General features: G+C 38.3%; 1 protein-coding gene across 2 annotated transcripts; it reads left to right on the top strand.

Annotated features, from left to right (window-relative positions):
- The first annotated feature begins 2,114 nt into the window (after positions 1–2,114).
- On the top strand, positions 2,115–22,513 carry sfpq (splicing factor proline/glutamine-rich). Of its 2 annotated transcripts, XR_014772095.1 has the most exons (12): positions 2,115–2,935; positions 3,977–4,165; positions 4,273–4,574; positions 4,668–4,763; positions 5,207–5,403; positions 5,579–5,663; positions 5,847–5,958; positions 6,084–6,132; positions 6,610–6,716; positions 21,270–21,318; positions 22,087–22,164; positions 22,387–22,513. XR_014772095.1 is itself a non-coding variant. In XM_084739692.1 (10 exons), exons 1-10 carry the CDS (start codon positions 2,240–2,242, stop codon positions 9,525–9,527), a joined length of 1,944 nt encoding a protein of 647 aa, XP_084595818.1. In that variant the 5' UTR covers positions 2,116–2,239; the 3' UTR covers positions 9,528–9,896. The 2 variants fall into 2 exon arrangements, 1 of the variants encoding a protein (XP_084595818.1); XM_084739692.1 differs by lacking the exons at positions 21,270–21,318; positions 22,087–22,164; positions 22,387–22,513 and adding an exon at positions 9,417–9,896 and having other exon boundaries at positions 2,116–2,935.
- Positions 22,514–22,798: the final 285 nt, after the last annotated feature.

Genomic DNA, 22,798 nt, shown 5'->3' on the forward strand with positions numbered 1-22,798 from the left:
TAAATTTAAACTTAAAAAAAAAAAAAAAGCTCCCTCCATAACTTCTTCCACAACACCAAAGCAGTCAGAAAATCTCAGAAAATAATCACTTCCCAGCTCCCGCCTTTGGCAACTTACTGTAACCCACTAATACCAACATAAAAGGTCAGAGTTAAATTTAAACCCAACTCTATTATAGTTCACCTCTTTAAAAAAATAAATGACTATACACTGGGAGGGCTTTGGCAAGAAGCTGTTCCGACAACTGAAGGGTGATTTTACAAATTAAAAAAACAGTTAATCTTGAACAACTTGTAATCCTTGGACATAAGAGTGTAACCCTGAGGAGTTGTGTGTGCTTAAAATATATATATACATATATATATATATATCAGGTGTTCTGCATTTTCCTTTGTGAATGTTAATTTTGCTCTCCTCATGATTACCTGTTCTATATTGCTGTTTTCGAACCTGATTTAAAAAAAAACAACAAAAAGTGGAAAAAGGAGGAAGGACATCTGTTTTGATTGTTGTTGACTAATCAATGAATTTCTCTCTTTATCTCCTTGAGTCCTTTTATATTTTCCCATCTCTGAATCTCTGATGCAGCCCTACATTTTGTTCGCTTCTCTTTATTTAGTGTCTTTTTTCTTCTTCTTTTTTTTATTACTTATTAACATTTTCCCTTGTGTGACGACGTCGCACCGTCTTGTGTGTTTTCTCCTGGGTTGTATGTCGTCATCGGTTTAACTTTCTACATGTGTTTTTTGTTTTTTGTTTAATGGATTTATGTTTTCGTTGCGGTTTGTCATCATTGTCATCTCATCCTTTTTTTGTGTCTGTTTATAATGATGAGCATTAAGAAAACATATTGAGGTGAGACTGGTGGTCTCTCCACTTTTTTGTTTCCAAAAACACCTGTATGCGGAATAAATGGCAAAAAAAAGTCCATCTGAGTTCAGTGTCTGTCATTTTCCCCACATGATTATGTAAAAAAAAATAACTTAGTAAAAGATAGGTATAAGGAAAATAAAAATTAGAGTTTATGAAACGTCACAAGAGTCCTCCAAAAAAAGAATTGTAATCAATTCTTTAATATCATCAAGCCTCACTCTAGATATGTAGAGTCAGGAGTGCCATAGAAATGAATAAGTCTGTAAAAGATTGAGACAACAAATGTGGAAATATAAAAAGAATCAGAATGAAAAACTGGAGTCAGATTTTCTTGCATGTGTGCACATACTTGGTCAATAAAGCTGATTCTGCTTGTGAAATATAAAGAGGAAGAAATAAGTAAATAATTGTAAAGTGTGAAAATACTAAGACAAAATATAAAATGAGCATTTAACGTATTTTCACAGTTATCTGTCAATTTATTTCTGTATATATTTATTTATATGTTTAAATATTTATTTATTCAGTGCAGCTAGATTTCTTTTTTCAATGTGTATATTTCTTTGTAGAATGAATTTATTTTTTCCCCTTTTATTTATTTTTTTGTAAAGAAACATGGAAATTGAAGGGCTAAAAAATGGCATATAAAAAAAATTAATTTAGAAATAGTAATTTCTATGCAAAATGAACATTTTCAAAAAATATATAAAGAAATGAAGTAACAAATAAATAAAAGGGCTTTGAATTCCTTTATTTTAATTGGCTTTATATTATCACATTTGTTTATTATATTTAAAAAATCTAAATTATGAGATGAAAAGTTGAAAATAAAAGATAGAAATGACTCTTTTTAAGTCTCAGAATTATATTTTTTAAATCATAATTCTACAATTTCGACTTTTTAATCATAATTTCGGTCTTATGTCATAATTAAGACTTTTAAACTCATTTTATCTCATATATATGACTGTTTAACTCACAATGTTGATTTTTTTTTTCATCCCATGGCCGCTGCGATTTTGACTTTTTACCTCAAAATTTCGTCTTTTATAATTAAAAAATTACCATGGGTATAATTATTTTTTTCCTCCTTTTACTGGCTGAAATGGGCTTCTTTAAAGTTTTATTCTCAATAAAGATAAAAAAATGAAAAGACCCTCCCCGGTGTTGACTCCTCCTGCCGAGCCGCGGACCAATGAGCTGAGCCGGGCGGCTCTCGCTGAGCCGGAGGAAGAAAGACTCTTTCACACACGACCGTTAGTCGCCATTTTGAGAAGCTCGACCTGCAAACACCGGTAGGAGGCCGTTGTTAAGCAGCAGATACATAACGTATTTTAAGTATTTTTAAGTTTTCGCTGATAGAACGATGTCTCGATTTCACAACAATCGCGGAGGACTTGGGATGAATAATTTCCAGCCACGTAGGGGCGGTGGGCCCGGCCCGATGCGGGGTGGACTAATGGGAAACCCAAATTTCAGGAGCCATCCCTTTCAAAACCAAAATCGAAGGGGACCAAATAACAACTTCAACAGACCGCCTAACCAGGGACCACAGATGACCCCACAGAAGCCACAACAGAACCAGTCACTGCCGATCATCCCTCCACCGAGCCCCGGCCCGGCTCTCACCATGAAAGGCCCGATGCAGCAGCAGAAAGCCGCACAGCACCAGCAGGAGCAGCGGAAACCAACAACCCCTACACCTCAGGCCAAGATCCAGTCACCTCCACCCAAACCTAACATGAGCTCTCCTCCACCCAACCAGGCCAACAAGAACCAGAACCAGCAGATGAAGTCACCGGCAGGAAACACTAACGGACAGCAGCAAAAACAGCCGCCTCACCCGAGCCCGAAGTCAGGGCCACAGCAGGGCCAGAAAGGCCCGCAACAAAACCAGAAGCCCGGTCCTCAAGGCCAGAAAGGCCCCCAGCAAGGCCAGAGAACAGGCCCTCAACAAGGCCAGAGGACAGGGCCACCGATGAAGTCCACGCAGGAGCGAGAGGAGCCGGGGAAAGGAGCCGCAAACAACACAGGAGACGAGTCTGACGGAGGCCAGTCAAAGGTCGGTGGTTTTCTTTCTAATATGTTGTTTCTGTTGTGAATGGCGTCGACAGTCATTGTTGTTAGCTAATGCTAACGTTAGCTTTTTCAGTGCGACTAACAGTAACGTACGCTCGATTTGAAATATTTAGCAGCCCGTGCGGGCGGAGTTCGCCTGCATCCTCCCGACTTCTGCTACAACATCTCATGGCGGTGCTAGCGGTGACTGATATCACGCGCACTTCAGTGTCAGTCACTTCAACCGGCCGCCATCTTGTCCAAGATCTGTACAGTTACAAAATTGCTACCATTTGTTTTGGTAAAACAAAAGAAGGCGCAATATGTAGTGTTTGTTTTATATAAGTTCTCGCTTATTTTTTAGAATAATTTTGTGTGTTTTGTTCGCGGAGATTTGGCTTGGAAAAAATATAGGTCAAGCTTGTTTTTCCCTCGAGTACCGGCAGCGTGTGGGGGATGGGCGGTGAGTCCGAGGAATGAAGACACGAATGAGCGTTAACTGAGAAAAAGGAATATCTTTATTTAAACAGAAGATAGAATTTGACTTGTTATATTCTTGCTTTTAATAATTATTGTTATATTTTTATTATTAATTATGATATGACTCAAGTGTGGTCTTTTCCTCGTATCTAAATCTAAACAAACGTAAGAATATACAGGAAATGTATGTATTTTTAGTCTGTGAGTTTGGTCTAATTTGTCAAATCATGATGAGGCATTGGTGTTTGTTATAACTGAGATGTCGATATGACCGTCCATTGTTTTATCAAAGTCTTGTTTTTATAATAACAATAATACCTATTCTGAACTCATTAAAACCACACCCTTGACAAACAATGTATTGCAATAATAATAAAAAAAACTAAAGCTAATACTGAAACAAATAAAAACTAAACCAAGATAAAAAGTTTCTGAAAAAATGAAAATGTGCAAACTCACCCAGGAAACTAACTGAAATTGAATTCATAATTAAGTAAAAATTAAAACTGATAAAAGATACAAAGCTATAATAACTCTGTTTTAAATTTACATTGTTAATCAACAGGAGTTTAAGGCAACACTGTCCATGCTACTGAAACCTGGTGAGAAGACCTACACACAGCGCTGTCGTCTCTTCATTGGCAACCTCCCCAATGACATCACAGAGGAAGATTTCAAGAAGCTCTTCGCAAAATATGGGGAGCCCAGCGAGGTTTTCATCAACAAGAGCAAAGGTTTCGGTTTCATCCGATTGGTAAGTCCTTCTGTTAAATCAAGTAAAAGTCAGAAGACTGTGAAAAAAGCTGTCAAGTTGGGCTGAATAGATCCCTCAGTAGTAATATTACATTTGATTTCTTGCAGGAGTCCCGTGCGCTTGCAGAGATAGCTAAAGCAGAGTTGGATGACACACCGATGAAAGGCAGACCCCTACGTGTCCGGTTTGCCACACACTCCGCAGCTTTGTCTGTGAAGAATCTGTCTCCGTTTGTTTCTAACGAGCTCCTGGAAGAAGCTTTCTCACAGTTTGGAATGGTCGAGAGGGCCATCGTCATTGTAGATGATCGTGGGCGCTCCACAGGCAGGGGCATTGTCGAGTTTGCCTCCAAGCCTGCTGCCAGAAAGGCCCTGGATCGGTGCAATGAGGGCGTCTTCCTGCTCACCACGTAAGTGGAATTAAGTTGCAAAAAGCACACTTAACATTGTGATCAATGTAAGCGACCCCCGCTTATTTCTCTTGTTTGGTACACCATTTCTAGGTCACCTCGGCCTGTTGTTGTGGAGCCTCTGGAGCAGTTTGATGATGAGGATGGTCTTCCAGAGAAACTGGCACAGAAGAACCCCAGATATCAAGCGTAAGCATGTCACTTTCATGCTCACACCATACTTATATCTGCCATTATGGAGCCAATAAAGGCTCTTCGAAATTTGAGTCACTGTGATGCAGTAATCTTTGTTATGCTAATTATTTTCTTCAAGTCATTGTTTTGTGAGGAGCAGATGGTGTGATGTGGATGTCGGGGGGCTGCACTAGTAGTAGTACTAGTGGGTGGGGGTTCAGGGATCACAGCTGTTAAAAATCAATCTCCTGTGTGAGGTGGCACATGTTAATCTGTAAATCAGTGGGAGGAGGAGGAGAAAGGATGTTGGATGTAGCACTAATTCACTCACACTTTTCAAAATTCTTTTTTAAGTGTTTTAGTATTTTCATCTGACAGGGCCGGAGTTAACAGGTGTATTGTGCAAATACGATCATATAAACCTAACTCACTTTATATTGTGTTGACTGTGTTTATAGAGAGCGAGAGGAACCTCCCCGTTTTGCTCGTCCAGGCACTTTTGAATTTGAGTACTCCAAGCGCTGGAAGTCCTTGGATGAAATGGAGAAGCAGCAGAGGCAGCAGGTGGAGAAGAATATGCGCGAAGCCCGTGAGAAGCTGGAGAGTGAGATGGAGGATGCTTACCACGAACACCAGGCCAACCTGCTCCGACAAGGCAAGTTATTGCTATTGAATGTCAGGTGTATTTAACAAAAATAAAAACAAAGGCCTGCAGCTGTTTGAATATACTCTGCTATTTATCAACTGAAAAGATGTCCATCACACAGCGAAGTGTACACTAGTGTTCCAAGTACAACAATATAATGTGTTGGTTTCATGTTTTCTCTCAGATCTGCTAAGGCGACAGGAGGAACTGCGGCGAATGGAGGAGTTGCACAGTCAGGAAATGCAAAAGAGGAAGGAGATGCAGCTCAGGTATTTATGTTCATTAATATTCTTGTTTATTCTTGGTGTCCTCATAAACACAATGCTCCTTTCTTCATTGTCAGCTTACATTTTTGGCCATTTTTCTGTTTGGTAATATGAAATGATGTCAGGGCTTTGGAAAAATATTGATGTTAAAACTATTACTTTTAACATTTTCCTCTTTCTAAACAGACAAGAAGAAGAGCGTCGTAGGCGGGAGGAGGAGATGCTTCGCAAGAGGGAGATGGAAGAACAGATGCGCCGCCAGCGTGAGGAGAACTACAGGATGGGCAACTTCATGGATGTAAGTTATACTTGATGTTAGAATACAAGAATATTACATATGTATATGCAACAAAGTGGGAAAAAAATTTTAATTATTTGCCTGGTTTAATGCTGTTTTTTAATGTCTGTGTCTTTTCATTACAGAGGGACAGAGAAATGCGAATGAATACCAGTGGATCTTTGGGCATGGGTGGTAAGTTATTTTTGATTAATTTCATTTAATTGCTCATTTAGAAGGAGAACTCAAAGCAAATAGAACAGACCTGGCCTCACATATCAGTTGCAGTCGATGACATTAGATATTAGGTATGAACAGCTCTCAGTATAACACAATTCAATAGCACCACAAACTACAGTCTCAAATGTAAAATTACATCAACATTATGAAATTTTTTTTTTTTTTTTTTTGGCGGAGCTGCAGTAATAGGCTACAGTAGTTTTAGCTAGAAGGACCCAATAAACTGGCAGATAGGTGTTTAAATGTGTCTAAACTAATTCTGACAGTTTCTTTTACAAGAGATGACATATTGCTATCTATGTAAATGTGTTATCTCTTGTCCAATTGTGCTAAGTTAGCGTTGCCATCAACAGACAGCATTTAGAGTTTGTACAGCGTGTTTGTTTGACGTGCAACTGTGTACCTGACTTGTTGACATGTTGTTTCTGTTAGATATGTCCTTTGGTGGGTCCAACCCGAAGTTCCCTATGGGTGCACTGGGCTTTGAGGGACAGCAAGGAATGGGATCATCTTCAGGAGGCTTGTTGGGCAACGAAATGGTAATGTATCCCACTTTATGGAAGATCAGTAGTTAATGTAGTTTGTGTTCGGCTTTGTTGGAGAAACTCCCAGCTGATTTAAAACATGGAGGCCAGCTGGCTGAGCAGGATTTGAGAATATGAGTGCTTTGTTTTTTCAGCTGTCCTTGGATGGCTTGCTGGTTGTTGAATGTTACAGATCTGCTGCCTGCCTGATAGGGTTTCTTTAAATGGCAAGCCAAGCCCCCTCAGTTAGCTTCACCTGAGTCTTACTGCTCTCCAGCTACGAAACCGTCAACCTGCACTAAAACATAAGGACTTGCTCTCTGACAGCTGTAGACAGACTGCAGTGGCTCTGCTCACTCCTATCACATCATTTGTGTAGTGGACTGCTATTGCAAGACCTGTCTCATGTGAGATGGACAGGCACTTTTTCTTGACTGGAGGCAGAATCGCTTCTACCAGTGTTTTTTTTTTCCTGTTACAGTTGACAATGTGTTTATTTAGTTTTAAAACATTTTTTTTTCATATTATGCTGGCAGTTTGATGTGTCATCTATCACGAGCAGAAATGAAGGCTATGTGTATTTTTGGGTGGCAGTGTGAAATCCTGTGTAAAGCTCCTTTTGTGCCAAGCCAATTTCACCTGAGGTAGGGGTGTAGTACATTTTCTGGACCAGCAACCTTTACCTTCTTATCAACATCTTTTTTGTAACTGAGCATTTATGATGCTTTTAGTGCGGGCTGACGGTATGAGACCTGAAATCTGAAATGGAGAAAAAAAAAAAATCTGATTTGTATATTACAGCAAGATTAATTGATGGGGGCAGGCAAAGCCTTTTGGCCATTTGTCTTTAGGATATTGGTGATTACTGGGCCAAGCTTGAGGTCTATGCTTTGGCAGAATTGTAGTACCAAAGTTATGTTTGTTTCTGGATTACAGCTGATAATAAGAACTGTTAAATGTGTGTTTCATGGTAGATCCCAAATGAAACATTTTTCCGAAAACCTTTTAATCAAACTTTTAAGTTTGATATAAAATTTGTATTTGCTGTATGTTTATGCTTTGGCTTAGGGAACTAAGTTTTGTATTTGAAGAATGGTGCACTTCTCAGTTTTAGTTTTTGATCAGTGATATTAATAGCCTGGCCTAATTTTTTTTTACTCCTGCTTTGAATTTAAAGCACCATTTGCCCTTTAAGTGATTTTTAGAAAAGGCTTTCTTAGTAATTGAAAACATAGCCAGTGGTTCAAGCTTGTTGGCAATGCAGTAGTTTTACAATGCATGAAGTTGCACTGTGACACATATTTTTATAATATATGACTATAAAGCTCAATTCAATTATGTAGGCTGAGCAGGTTGATGTTAGATCCAGTTCAAGATATATTCTACATTCTTAAGACATTGCAACGTATATTCTGTTCTTACCATATGGTTCCATTGTATGCTCATAGTGTAAACCAAACCAGTCTCCCTCTTTTTGGATTTTTAGACATTTACGTTTTCTCACACGATTCTAGTTTCACAGGACATGTCTGAATTGGCATGTTAACAATATACTGATCAACAAATTTCTTTCTTGTTGGAAAAATGGTTGTGCTAAGTGTTTTGTGAAATGTTAACATTTTATTGTGCCCACGTGCCAATTTTCTACACATGCATTTCTGGAATAGTCACTGTACTTCAGATTCTGGTCACATAGATCACTAGTTATTTTTCCATTTTATTAGTGCAGTGCCATAAGAGATACTGTCATAGCTGGACAGCAGATTCATTAGTTACAGTGGCACTTAATTTCATATCTTGTTTCAAAGGAAATATAAATTCCCCATGGAGCAAATGAAACGTAAAATATTAGAATTAATTAATTACTGCCATCAAGAGGTATTTATCTGTTGTCATATTAAATGATCATAAAGTAAATCCAGTGTTTCCTCTAGGATTTTGTTCCAGCAGCCGTACTGATGTGCACAAGTATTTAAGGATTTTTAGTATTAAGTCTCTGCTGACATGAGAAAGGCTTTAGACGCATATGTCAGCAAGTGTATAAAACAAAATATTTTAAAGACCGTTGTTAAGGAAGCAGCAACAATGTTAGATAATCATAATGTATTTTACATACCTAAACATAGGAGACTCAGCTGTGGCAAAGGGATGTAACCCATCAGTACTGTAAAATGCTCATTGCGGGTTACTCAGAAGCTCGCTTGAAATATGCAATACCTAGGAACCAATAAGCATAAGGTGTTTGCTTCAGAATCCTTACTTCTGCGACTGGTCTAAGTAAAGACAGCAAGTTTATCGTGTTTGGAAAGTTAAAATACATTTAGCAGTGGTGCATATAGGGGAAACACTGAAAATATGGTCAACATTTACTAATTGTTTGACCTCATAACAGTCAGGACGATAGATCAGTCTTGGCATGCACTGGAGAGACAATAATAGGTAGGCACTGACTAACAAAAGCATTACCCTCTCTTCCTTTTCCGTATGTAACCTGTGGCACCTGTGGACCTTCATATTGGAACGAACGGTTTCTTCGGATGTGTCTCCTGCTGGTTGTGTTGTAAATCTGCTCACGATTTAAAACAAATCACCTCTATTGCCATACATTTATATAAACTTCCATATGGACATGAACTGTGTGCCTGCGCACTGAACACATCTCATACCTTAAACCCCACCTTTCTATCTGCCTCCCTGGCAAATTGACCCCCACAGCGCAATGAGCGCTTCGCCCAGAGCGGTCCTAGGGGAATGGGTCCTGGTAACGCCGGGTACGGCAGGGTCCGTGAGGAGTTTGATGGTCCTTCTAAGAAACCCCGTTTTTAAACGCTGCTCTTTGATGCTCCCAGCAGCACCATTTGTACAGATTATCCAAAACATGCATTTCTTGTATTTAAGTTAAAATTGTTGCTACATTTTAGCCTGACAATTTACTCCTTTTATGACAAAGTCAATATTTTCATTTTTTATTTTGTATTGTCAGTAGTATGGAAAGATAGGTCACCCTCGTGTGGTCCGATAGTTCTTTCTGACCCATGTATAATTTTCTTTTCTAGATGTATTATGCTCTGTGAGTCGCCGTGAAGTGATAATTGTAACATTTTTCTCAACTTTCTATGGCTGTGTTTTGTGCCATACATTTGGAGTCAAAGCATGTGTATTATAATAAAGAATCATTGGTTCTATCAGGACAAACCTTTAATATTTATTTCTAAAAGTTTAAAACGTACAGTGCGCTCAGAAAGCAACCAAATGCCAAGAATTGGTTGTTTGCACTAATTAAATAATCTTAAAGGGTCTATGTGTTATCTCTGCCACAATCCTGACCTCCTTTGTTCAGTGACGTGTATAAAACAATCTTTAAAAAACAGCGCGTGGCCCCACCTGAGATGTGCTTGCTGCAAATGTTCTGTGCCGCTCTTTGCTTCAATTTCTTCCCCACAAAGTCAGATAGCTGACACTTGCCAGCATTCCAAGTAAAAGCACTATGTCAGAGTTAATTATACTTATAGCATGACATTTAGCATCTACTGTCCACAGGCTAAATGGCACCCAGCATGCTACGATTGTACTACAGAGCGACCCTTAAATTGAGATTGTATTTTTAATACAAAATTCTGGACTCCATAATCACTGTGCTTCATGGACGTTAAAGTCTTGTCTCATTTTTCACACTTAATTTGGTGCACTGTGTTGTTTAACTGAGATGTTTCATTCAGTGGAATTCGGTAACTCTGATTTTACTGTCGCCCTTCAGGAAAGCAGACATATGACACATAGAACCTTTAAGAAAATCTGTGGTATAGTGTGTCTGGTTGTGGGTAGATTTACAAAGACATTGTACTCATATCACACAATCAGACTTTCCGTGGCACACAGTCCTATTTGTTGTGTGTCTTGTGTCCAGCCTAGAAAGCTGGGGTTAGTGACTACGTTTACATGCAGTCCAACATATAGAATATAATAATGATCACTGCTCTCACCCTTGTTTATCATTCATTCTTGTAGATGGATAGATGACTTAAAACCTGCTCTTCCACCTAGTGTTTCCACCTTCTTAGGAGCTTAAGTATGTTTTGAAATTATGATGAGCTCCTTCCAGCCTTCTTCTGAGTTATGGATAATGTTTTCTGATGACCTGTGTTGTGTTTATATTTTCTTAATTGTGTGGTATTGGACATATTAAAGTGTTTAACCTCAGTTATGCTTTTTGCAGTGAGATCAGTATAGGCTTGGTACAAAAGTGCCTTAGTGTGTGGTAGGGCTGACTTGAGTGCCTCGAAGGTTGTTCTGTTACCATGGTCATCGAGGAACTAGATGTTGCGTTGTTGAAAAATAAGCAAAAGATGGATAAAAAGCAAAAAATGTTGCTCTCTATAGCTTTTAATTGGTCTCAGAATCCACGCACATAAAAAAAACAGGTGCATACACTTGATTGGAGCTCACAAAAAAAACATCCTCGCAGGGATGCATTTCTGGTCTGCATGCACAAAGGTGCGAGCTCAACCATCTGTACACACTGTGGCTGATGTCCCCTCCTTGTCTCTTATAAGTGGTGACAATATAAACATGGTAATATTATCTTTGTTAGTTGAGTGATACATATCCTTCTTTACAAACCTGCATGTAAACGTAGTCATGTTCACTTAAGGTCTTACATTTGGGTATTACTGAGTTGAATGTACGTCTTAACTGATATTTTGTCTGAGTTGACTGTCTATATTGTAGTTACAGCATTTATTGGCATGAGTAAATCTGCCTGCATGACTGGCAAGGAACTCAGTTCGACTCGCGTAACATTGTGATCTGTGTCATGCTTGAAAGCATGTTAACCACTAGAAACTGAAACACAGACATATAAATTTGTACTATCGATGAAAACTTGCTTATTATTCATTAGTCAGAAAATGTCAAGTCAAAGTGACATTTTTTCAGTTCTTGGTTTTATTACTATTTTAAATTTTTGTTGCTGTCAATTAAAAATGACTTTTATAGAACTACATGCCACTGTGTAACATTGGAGTTAAAAGTCATTGAATTGAATCCAGTTAAACTGGATTTTGAAACTAGATCCTAATCCCAGCGAAGCACAATTTGTACTTCACATAGGAAGCATTACTTGCACTGGAGTTTTAATTCTGTGCCCTGGCTTTCAGTTTTAAGATTGATAATGCTCAAACTGCAGTTGAATGTATACCGCTTCACCTTTTCACTTGATTTTACTGAAAAGACCATGCTGATGTTTTACTGTCTCCAGCTTCCCTTTACGTCTTGTAACTTCACAGATGGAAGACTGGTCAGTTTTATTGCTCTAATTTACTGTGTATTGTGTTGCACAGATAGTCTCATATGTGCCTGGTTTATACCACCAGCAACAAGGCTGAAAGAAGTTCTTTCAGTATGCTCTGCAGCTTGACGGATGGTAACAGACAGACCTTACTGTGTTACTTTGCTGCAGCCGGGGAGCACAGTGCTTTCATTTTGTTATTTACACCAGTTCTGGCTTGTGGCCATTGACCAGCCCCTTTCTACATTTCAAGAGACATGTGTTAAGATGTAGTTGCATTAATGTAATCTGTGGCAATACTACAAGACACAAGAGCTCACAAACAGTATCAAAGAAAACATAACATTTAACCATGTTAACGCTTAAAACAGGGAACAGTAAAAGCATGATGCATTGTATTTATCAACTTGAGATAATCTACAACATTACCAAATCTGATCTGTTCACATTTGGATCACAAATTGCAACTAAACTCAAACTGATAAAAGGCTTGCTTTATGTCAACATATTGACAATTAATATAACTACCATAAGAAAAAATAATTGGTAAGGTCTCTGTACAATTGAAATTCATACTTTGCTGCCTACTCTGGCCTGTCAGTACCTGTTTTGAGGTATTTTGACATTACTTGGCATCAAATGGACACTGGCTTGCCTCAGCAAGCATTTCTCAGAATTGTGGGTAGGTGAAGATGAGCTGTAAAAGTGAGTGTAAGTATTCTTGAATTCATAACAATGTGTATAACAAATGTAATTGATACATTTGACTGTTTTTGTTATTGAACTTTAGAATATGCTCAGATGAATCAGAAGTAAGTGCAGCTCCCTGAAGCAGGGCACTTGGATCATTTTTCCTGCCGTTAGCCTGACTTCAGAAATCTGTGGACCATTGCAGGTTTATAGTGAAGAAGTATAGTAATCAAAAGTTTTTGAAGCAGTGCAGCTTCTAATCCTGTAATGCTTAAATTTTCGAGATGATAAAGAATAAGTGGCTTTCTGCCTTACCTTCACAGTCACATGTATAGTACTCTGTTGTAAACAGTGTCTGTCCAACAGCTGTGTTGGACAATGTTTGGACCTGTAACTGGATGACTGCGATATATCCTGTGGTAGTTCTTTTCATTTGTCAAAGAGACGAAGACTGCCCAAGCAACATTATGTAAGACATGAAGAAACTTTAAATTTATTTGCAGCATTCCTCTTCTGCAGAGTACAATGCACCTTGCACAATAACTAAAAATAAGAATTGTTTTAACTAAAGCATCCCAAGAAAACCTTCCCTCTTTTGTGTGGCATCTGGGAATCCTGCAAAACCCATCTGAAATGGCTGCAAAACAGAGGACTACAGATACAGATGAATTTGGTAATAGAATTGGATATCATAGAGTGTTGATCTGTAATGTTACGTGTGTTTGTGTTATGTACATTTTTTTCTTTAACAGGTTTGACCAGCTTTAAAGATTGTGGACTGTGGAGGAATGTGTGGCTGTGTAGCGTGGACTGAGGAATGATTTAGCAAAGAAATGTTCACACTGGATTGTGCAAGTGACCTTAGTAATATTTACAACACAACATAGAGTACCAAAACAAGGCTTTCAGCTATAGCCCACACATTGGCCACTGAGTCAGTGTAAGGTGGACAATGAAGCTAATCTAGCTTCCTCTTGCATTAAATATTTTTTAACTACATGAATATAACAACTGCATGGGTAAAACCAAGATTTTTTGGAATGACGAGCACAATAAAACTTACTTTTAAAGCTGCAATATAATGCAATTTGAGAAACACTTTCAAATGATTGTGGTTGCTCTCAGGCCAGTTCAGACCAAAGATTTGCAACAAGACCACTTGAAACCTGCAACTACTTGAATGCGCAGGTCTGCAATCTTTTGAAACCGATCTGTTTACACCAATGTGACTAAAGGAGACTATAATCTCCACAGCAGTGTCTCTCTACTTCTTTTCCAACTGCTGGCTTCTCAGGGTGTTATTGTAGCTGGATATAATTTGTAGTGTCATAATATGAATCTAGATATTGATAGTGAGTTACTTGCTGCACTTTGATTGCTGGCATTGACAAAACAGCGGAACATCAACAGAGAGAGAGTCAACAATTTGGAGCAGTCCAAAATATTCAAGGGGTGCGTGCAAATTCATGCAGTGGACTTGTGATAGGTGATGCCCCTCTAGTCAATTTCTTCTGGGTTTCCCTGGAACAGTTTTGTTGTCTAGATATATATTCATACCATCATTTTCTTTCTTGTCGTGACTCTGGTCTGAACTGGTCTTTAATGTTAAAATGGCAGATCCCTAAATTTCATAAAAATATAATTTCAGATGAAAGAACTGGGATTCTGTTTTAGAAATTCTGTGTACTTAGTTTTCTGAATGTGATTGGCACAAATTATTGATACATATACCTCCATCGTTAATTTGACAATTTATCTAATATTTTGAAGACATGCTGTAGTTGCATAACTCATGGCACTTCTAATGTGGGAATGGAAGCCTACAGGAAAGAATAAGTTTGTAGCCCATAACACTGGAGTGGTGTTGGTTAAATCGTGTTTATAGTTTTTTACAAAAACATTCAGTCTGCAAACTGTTTGGTTCAATGCTGGTGTATTTGTTAGTTTTCAGATCATTGCCTAAAACTAAATATCAATTCAAAAATGTACCATACCAAAGTTCGGACGGCATAGTTATTCCAGATTTGATCGTCTTTAGGTGTCTGTTTATTTTCTAGATGACTCAGTAAGCTCATGAATTTTGGTGCTTTGTTCCTCAAGCATTTTCTCAGTTCATTAAGTTTAAGAGAATTAAATGCAACAAAACCTGCCTGGATTTTCTTGTGTAGTGCTCTCTTGTAAATAGAAGCTGTCCAACATCTGACTCAGCAATGGACAGATGATTAACTGGATTTTCTGAATAAATTGGAAAAAACTAGAGGGAGAAAAAGCAAAGGTCAGTGCTGGGAGTGGGTAAGATAACTGGAGATTTACTTAAATGACATAACAAATTTGAGGTGAATATGCATTTCTAAAACTTAAAATCACTCATGTCGTTTTGTGTACAGCAAGTTAATGTTAAATAAAACGACATAATATATTGCAAGTATTAATGACTATTGTTTGGCCTGTTTCTAGTCGAAAACACTATTTGATCAGAAGCATCCTCCTCTGCACGTTATCTGGACATCATGCAAAATAGTGCCACAGGTTTTCATTGACTTGACCTAAGTGTAAATTTTAAAACTTGTAATGTTATGTCTGTGTGTTGGTGTTGTGTACAATTTGTTTTTCTTTAACAGGTTTGACCATCTTTAAAGGTGTTGGACTGTGAGAAGGAACTTTCCAAACCAAGAAATTCAAAGTCTGTAGCTTCTGTTGGAGCGGTTTTGTTAATGAAAAGCTGTCACTCTCAAGGATCAAATAGCACCTGTTTTTGTACAATTATTATTGATCATGACAGGGGGTGGCTCTATAGCTTGGACTGTGGCTTGTGAAGCTGGAAGATGTTTTAACTTCCATTCAATCTTCTTCAAAGAACATGAGAATGAAGTGACTGTTACAAATACTAACTGGCCCCTAGAACACTTAAGTTTTGCGTTCCTGAAGTGTAATGGAAATCACTGCTTTGATACTGAGATATTTAATTGAAGATCATAGTCAAAATTCAATTTAAAATGGCACCCAGCACATTAAAACAGACTACATAGTGACTATAACACTAGTTTGGAACAGGGATATCCCCTCTGACCCAGACATTCTGACTTTGTAATTGAAAAAAGTCAGATATTTGATGCTGACATTCTTATAGATGTTGTCAGGCTTTATTTACTGGTGGCTCCAGGAACAGTTAACAATCTATGAAGAAACTATATTTTAGAGGCTCAGAACAGGGCTTTTCCTATTCCTATTGATTTTGCAGTATTGGATTAAAATGGAACATTCTTGAAGAAAGTTCTTTGTCAGGAGTTGGTATCATGCAACAGACTATACAGTAACTATATTAGAGGTTCAGAACAGGGATGTCCCTTTTTCACAGCCACATTTTGAATGCATTAGTGGAGTGAAAATAGAAATCAAAGCTTTGACACCAACTTAGAACTTCATAGTTGTGATTGTCAAGTAACTATGTTAGAGATCCAGAACATGCATGTCCCAGCTTGGGAACCAGATGAGTCTGCAAGCTCATGTTATAATTTGCTTTGCAAATTTGGCTCTTGTTTGGCCGATCACAACAGTTTACTTAACATAGGGCGGCTTCTACACAACGATTGAAAGAGTGTCACCAGACCACATTTAAAAAAGGCACAGATTTCGCTGCTCTGATTTGTTGTAGGTCTATTTAGTTGCATCTACTCAGCTGGTCCGTCCAGCACAACACTTCAGGCTCCCAGGAAGAAGATCAGATCAGCCAAACTAGGCAGTGCTGCTCTAATTTGAATCAAGATTCTGTTACTACGTTGCCTGTTTCTCACCTAAAATATACTGTCTAGTTGTAATACAGAAAAAAAATAATGGCCAGGGGGCTGCTATTCTGTGCCCTGCTTGGAAACTGGCCAAGCACCACTACATCCCACATTTCACTCGCTCTGATTGTTTGGGGTTCTAGCCAATTTCGTCCAGAGGCATTTTGGCCTTTGCACCTTGATAACACTCCTTGGAATTCCTAACATGATGTTCTTAAGTGGTATTTCCACTGCATGATATGGTTTAACTCGATCCTACTTGCTTTTATTACCATCTACTGTATTTTCACTGCATATAGTAGAGTCTCAACATACATGAAGCTGATCGTCATAGTACCAGGAATCAATACACAGGAGCTTTAATTTAGTCTGGAGAAGCTGCAGCCTTTATTCGCTGACAAACTGTAACCTACACTGTACATTTACTGCCAGACTGACAACTTCACTGCTCACCTTTTCCTCTGCTCTGCTGCATTCACAGTCAGTCTCTGCTGCTCACTCAATCACACACACTCTACACTGCTCGACCAATCAGTGGTCTGATTACTATTGGCTTTACTATTGGTTTACTATTGGCTCAGTTTGCTTGGAACCTCAGCTGTGATGCCAAAAAAAGTGCCAGGTTCTATCCACCAGGGGAAACTAAAAGATGGTGAGTAGAGTCAAGCCAAGCTGTACCATGCAGTGGAAATGCAGCATTAGTTAAGATTTGTTTCAAGGCCACATGGCTTTTAACCCCTACCCTGCACCCCACCCGTATTTGTTCTGTTTTGTTTTTTTTTTAATCCCAAACCCTCAAAGCTGATGGCAGAAACTGCACTAGTTGACCTGACCAACCTCCTTTACACCAACCTACCTGAGGCAGGAAGTCCCGTGCACCCTACACTTGAAGAGAGGATGGCGTGTTGTGCCTGTGTGGTTGTGTGTGTGTCATGTCTTTGGGTAAATGAGAGGTGCGTTAGCTGCTGTCAGCCAGCTTGTCAAAGACAAGCTGCCCCAGTCCACAATAGAGGCTCTTCTCTGCAATTGGTTACATTGACGATGAGTAGTTCTGCAGAAGTCAGTGGACAGTAAAGCCTGGACTTGTTTGCACTGCAGCCAGAGGTATGCTTACACAGATCAGCTGAACAAGTAAGGTAAGTGTTCCATCCATGTTTATAATACAAGATGCACAGTGTCCCATAACTTGACTCCTCTCTCTGTCCTCTTTTACCATGTCGCTGCTCACAGTGACGGTTATAGGGCTTCTGGCATCACACTTAACAAAGAATGGCATCACAGTGCAGACCTCTGTTCTTCTACCTTTTTGTGTGTGGATGTTGCAAAGCATTATAGCCCGTGCAGTGTGTGTGGTTGTAGTACTTTGGCTTCTCTGTATGTATGCATGAAAGGACCTGCGTATGAACGGCTGAGTCACTGTTCCACACATCTGTGGTAGGAAACCAAAGTGTTGAACCAAAGTGCTGAAATCTGGCACACTGTCATATTTTGGAAACACTGGAAGTTGAGAGGTCGGATCCAGTCTTTATTTTCTGTCATTGCCTGAGGTATCGAAGCAAAATGAAAATTTAGTTGAAGCGTACGTTCAAATGTACAATATTTTTCAGTTCTATACTTGTCTTTCAGCTTGTACTGTTTTCTTTAGTGAGGTTGGCTGTTTGTAAACCTTTTGTCCCACACCATTATTTAAAAAAAAGTCAACGTCTATCATAGGCAGGTTGTGTGCAACAATGAAGAGAAAAGGTATGGGTCAAGCACAAAGCTCAACTTGTGGGATGCCATTTCCATTTTAATGTTGTTAGAAAGCTTTTGGGTAGTTTTGTCTTTGTGCTGCACTTCTTTTACTATCAGTTATGCTTTGGTACCTTTTTAATGTATCAAAAGTCTAACTATATCAGGTAGCTTTTTGCCCTTTAGAAACAATGGCACAAGTGTGCACAACTGTCTTTATTTCACATGAATTTACACAGTACAGTAGTCTAAGTGTGGATTACTGAACGATGGTATAATATAAAAATCATTCAAACTATTTAAATGTTACAGTATTTAGGACTTTTGCATCACTGAGGTGTGTAGACATTGCACTGACCTTTGTAACGGACAGAACTACATCTGTCATCACTTCCTGACTCCCTCTGTCTCTAAAACTATAAATGGTCATTTTTGTGGTAATGGGGTGGGATGTCTCTTTGCAGTTTTGAAGTGAAACATGTCATGTATTGCTTGGGTTGCTCTGGGTGGGATTGTACAAAATGAAAATCCAATGCTCTATGCAGTTTCCTGCAGCATCATTACAAACAACCTTTGTGACTTTGTGTGCTTGTGTAGATGGGGTTTGGTGTTTGATTTCTTCTTCCTCTGTCTTGGAAAAATACTAATTTAAATTGACGCATCATGACTTATTTCCTAAATTCATGTTAAGCAGTTTCACTTTACTGTCTGTGCACATTGTCTATTGAGTAAAGCGTTTACCCTCTGACTGCACCAGTTTTACTCTTATTCACAGCAAAGAAGTCAAAACAAGAAAAAACAACAAAAAATTGACAGTTGTATAGAAATGACTAATGGTTATTTTCTTTAACATATTTTTAATTATAGTTGTTGGTCTAAAGTGATTCTTACATTCTCCAATTGTAAAAATGGGCAGCCTATTAAAGTTTATTATTATTATTATTATTATTATTATTATTATTATTATTATAATTACTACTACTATTATTAATATTTCATCAACTAAAATGTGCACCATAGCCTACATCTATGGCTTGGTGCCAAAGAAAAAAAAGTATTGAGGAAAATAGACTGTTAAATAATTCTTGTTGTCATATTAATCAAGCTTGATATGTAATGTTTTTTTAGATTCAGTGAGACTCACTTCCCTAGGTTATTATTTATTTGATGTCCATCATGATTGAAGGTCTGTAAAGCAGCTCAGAAATCATCAAAAATCACACCTTGTAAGTCCAGAGCTTGTGTGAGAATCATCACATTTTTACGTTTATCGTTCTTCAGTATCATAGAAATCCAGTTATAGTTATCACAACATTAACAGGTACGTTGCAAATGGAAATTCTAATAGCTAATTTGGCATATTTTAACAGTTTTAATTTGCCAAAATGTTAACAAGGGCTCAATTTGCATTATACTTCCTGTTTACATCCTGCATAGCATCACTCAGAGATGATTAGTCTCCATAGTAGTATGGAAAAGAGTAATAGTAGGGGTGAAAATACATTCATATATTTTACTTTTTTCATCATATTTCCTGACATTTTAACCGGGCAGAACCTTTTTAAGAATACTGTTATCTTTCCCCTTAGTAGAGCATCTCAGAGAGAAAGAACAGACAGCAAACCAGCAGAAGTTACAAAATAAACACATCATCATATAAACCAACAATTATTTTAATGAGGAACGGTAATAAAAAAAAAATACTCTGCCCCATTTTTTTAAACAGTGTACTACTTCACAATAATATACTAAACAACAAAAAACAAGATAAGCATAAAATAAACCCGCTAAAATGGTCTAGATTATCACATATCCTTTAATAGGTAGCATAAACGAAGAACTGCTGAACTTCAAACTTGGAAGACGCCTGATCTAAATGATGGTTTTTAGCTCTAAGCTAAGTGGTATGTACAGACATACCTGACACAGCAAAAATATACGAACTTTTAGTCACTGGTTATTTCACATCCTTTGAGCAGTCAGTTATTTGTGAGGGGGGAAATGGAAAGACAAGTATTTCTTCTCTGAGAATAACCTTCTGCAGTAGTGCTGGACTCTATTGCTTTCCTGTCCTCTTTCCTCTCAGTACCTTTTACTGCTCATATTTTGTCTTCCTGTTAAACCTGAATGTCCTGTCATGCCAGTGACCAGCCGGCCATTTTGGAAAAAAATCCAGTACATCACAACTGTGGCATTTTCCTGTCTCATGTACGCAGGAGTTGTATTGTAGCTGGAGAGGCTTGTGATGCAACCTGGAGTTTATGGTTCTCACAACCTCTGGTGAGCCTCGATCAAGAGGGAACTACACTGTGTTCAGCCAATAAATGCAATGAATGAAGCCCTGGAGGCTGCCAACATGCATCTGTCTGCACTGTGATCCATTTTGTAACCAAATCCTCAATCCTGATTAGCCAAAATCCTTTCCATGCCCCATCTCTGAGTGTGATGCCAGAACAACCCTTTGGGCCTCTAATGGCCTCATCTAAAAGGGCACTGCCCAAATCTGCAAGACTGACACTGAAAATGACTGAGTCTACTCTGTACAAGGTTATGGTGCAGCTCCCAGCTCTGTTTGGGGTCCTTCAGTATCACCCCTGATGTGTCAATATGAAGTCAAGCTTCACACGGCTCTGTAGCAGAATCTCCTTCCCTGAGGAGTGCAACAGATTTTTACGTTGTTGTCATGAATTCCTCATCCTCTCTGTAGTTTGTAAACACATGAAACTACTTCAGGGTGCTGAGATGCCTTTCTAAAACTCCACCTGTATATTAACTTTGTCACACACTTCATACATTCACTGACACACACTTGAAGAGTTATTTACCTGCGATGCATGTTCACACTGTAACACCATAACCTGTATAAACAATATAAACATGTTCTTTTGAGTCTCAGCCGTGGCACACACAACCACATTGACACACACAGCACATACACACTCAGAGGCACGCACTCTTATTTGCTGTCATTTAAAAGTGGCAAACTCAAAAGTAGTGATATATATAAAATAAACAAAAGTATAAGCCTGTTGCACAGTTCACTACCAGGCACTGATTGTTTGTCTCTCATGACAGGAGCCTCGAGCAGTCGAAGGAGGCTGAGAATCCACAGCGCTAAACCATGGTAAGAACCACAGCACTGAGTGAAAGTCAATATGTTTGGGCTTAGTTCCCATTAATATAAAATGTATAGGGCTGCAACAAAAATTACTTTCATCATTTCAATGGAGTAATCTATAATTTTCTTGATTAACTGATTTGTTGTTTGGTCCCAAAAGAAAATCAGAAAATGTTGATCAGTATTTTTCAAAGCCCAAGGTGATGTTCTCGAATACGTTTTGTCCACAACTCAAAGTTATACAGTTTATTGTCAAAAAATGAGTAAGGAAAATGGAAAATATTCACATTTGAAAAGCTGAAATTGGAGAATTTGGACAATTTTAGTGTAAAATAATTATCAAAATAGTTTGGGATTAATTTTATTATTAACCACTAATCAACTTACTGTTGCGGCTTTAAAATATATACAAAAGGTGATATTCAACCTGGTTCCACGGTGTTGTAATTAAAAAAAAAAAAAAAAGGGTCTCTATGGCAGTGATTTCCATAATGTTGACTCTTTAAAGCCCCCTCTCATTCATGGTACACGAATACATCTGTTTAATTGAACTCGACACAGTGGGACAACTTATTCCTGTAAGAACAAAAAAATGGTGACATGCAATTTCCAGCATAGCTCTTCCCAGAAATCAATCCTAATGATTTAAAACAAGTGAGAGTGTGCGGGGAATTTAAAAAGGATTTACAGCTGACTGTTTTTTAGTAACTCCTTTCTTATACTGTAGATTAATTCAAATTTTTCTCCTTTCTCCTGTTTTTGTTTGTCTTGTAGGTAAAATGAAGACTGTCTGATAAAATGCCAGACCTACAGAAGACCCAACAACTGTGGTGATGCCAGTGTGGCTTCCAGGTTAGTTCCTGTGCAATTTATCATCCAAAATGGCTTGTTAAGCATCAAAGTAAAAAAAAACAAAATCTAGAAAAAGATTAACTTGAAAATGATGCTTGGAATTGCATTAGCTGCACTATATGTTGGATTTAAAACAGTGCTGACAGTTTGATCATAGAAATAGCATTTCAGTTTCATAATCGCCACTAAAAACTTGTTTTTTTTACTTCTCCTCTGTTGCAGAGCTGCAGGCGGTGAAGCAGCTGCAGTACCAGGAGGCATCCAGCAGAGGACAAACAGCCTGCGGTCCAGGGGAGAGATGCACTGTTTGTTTACTTTGCAGTTTGAATAATAAATGATGTAAACCTGAGTTTTGCTGTTTTGTATTTCTTACAGTGCAATGATCTCTTTCATTTATTAATTAGTTAAGAGTCCTATTATTGTATTGTGGAGACTATAACACAGTTCATAACATTACTGCATATATTCTGTCATATTAAAGGTACAGCAGAACTTAGACTAACAAGGAACGACCTAAAACCACGAGGACACAGCTGTGCTTGTTTTTAGGTATTTTCATGCATGCTGGACAGATGCTCCAGCTGTGCCTTGAGCTGTTGTTTTAACTACCACCTCAGCTGGCCTGTGTTGACTT

Source organism: Lutjanus erythropterus, chromosome 16 (assembly GCF_056507025.1).
Source record: "Lutjanus erythropterus isolate fLutEry1 chromosome 16, fLutEry1.hap2, whole genome shotgun sequence".
NCBI classification, from domain to species: Eukaryota; Metazoa; Chordata; class Actinopteri; order Lutjaniformes; family Lutjanidae; genus Lutjanus; species Lutjanus erythropterus.

Coding starts and splice junctions, on each gene's coding strand:
- sfpq (XM_084739692.1), top strand. CDS start 2,240: ATGTCTCGATTTCACAACAATCGCGGAGGACTTGGGATGAATAATTTC. Junction 5,404..5,578: donor GGCCAACCTGCTCCGACAAG/GCAAGTTATTGC, acceptor GTTTTCTCTCAG/ATCTGCTAAGGCGACAGGAG. Junction 6,717..9,416: donor GCTTGTTGGGCAACGAAATG/GTAATGTATCCC, acceptor TGACCCCCACAG/CGCAATGAGCGCTTCGCCCA.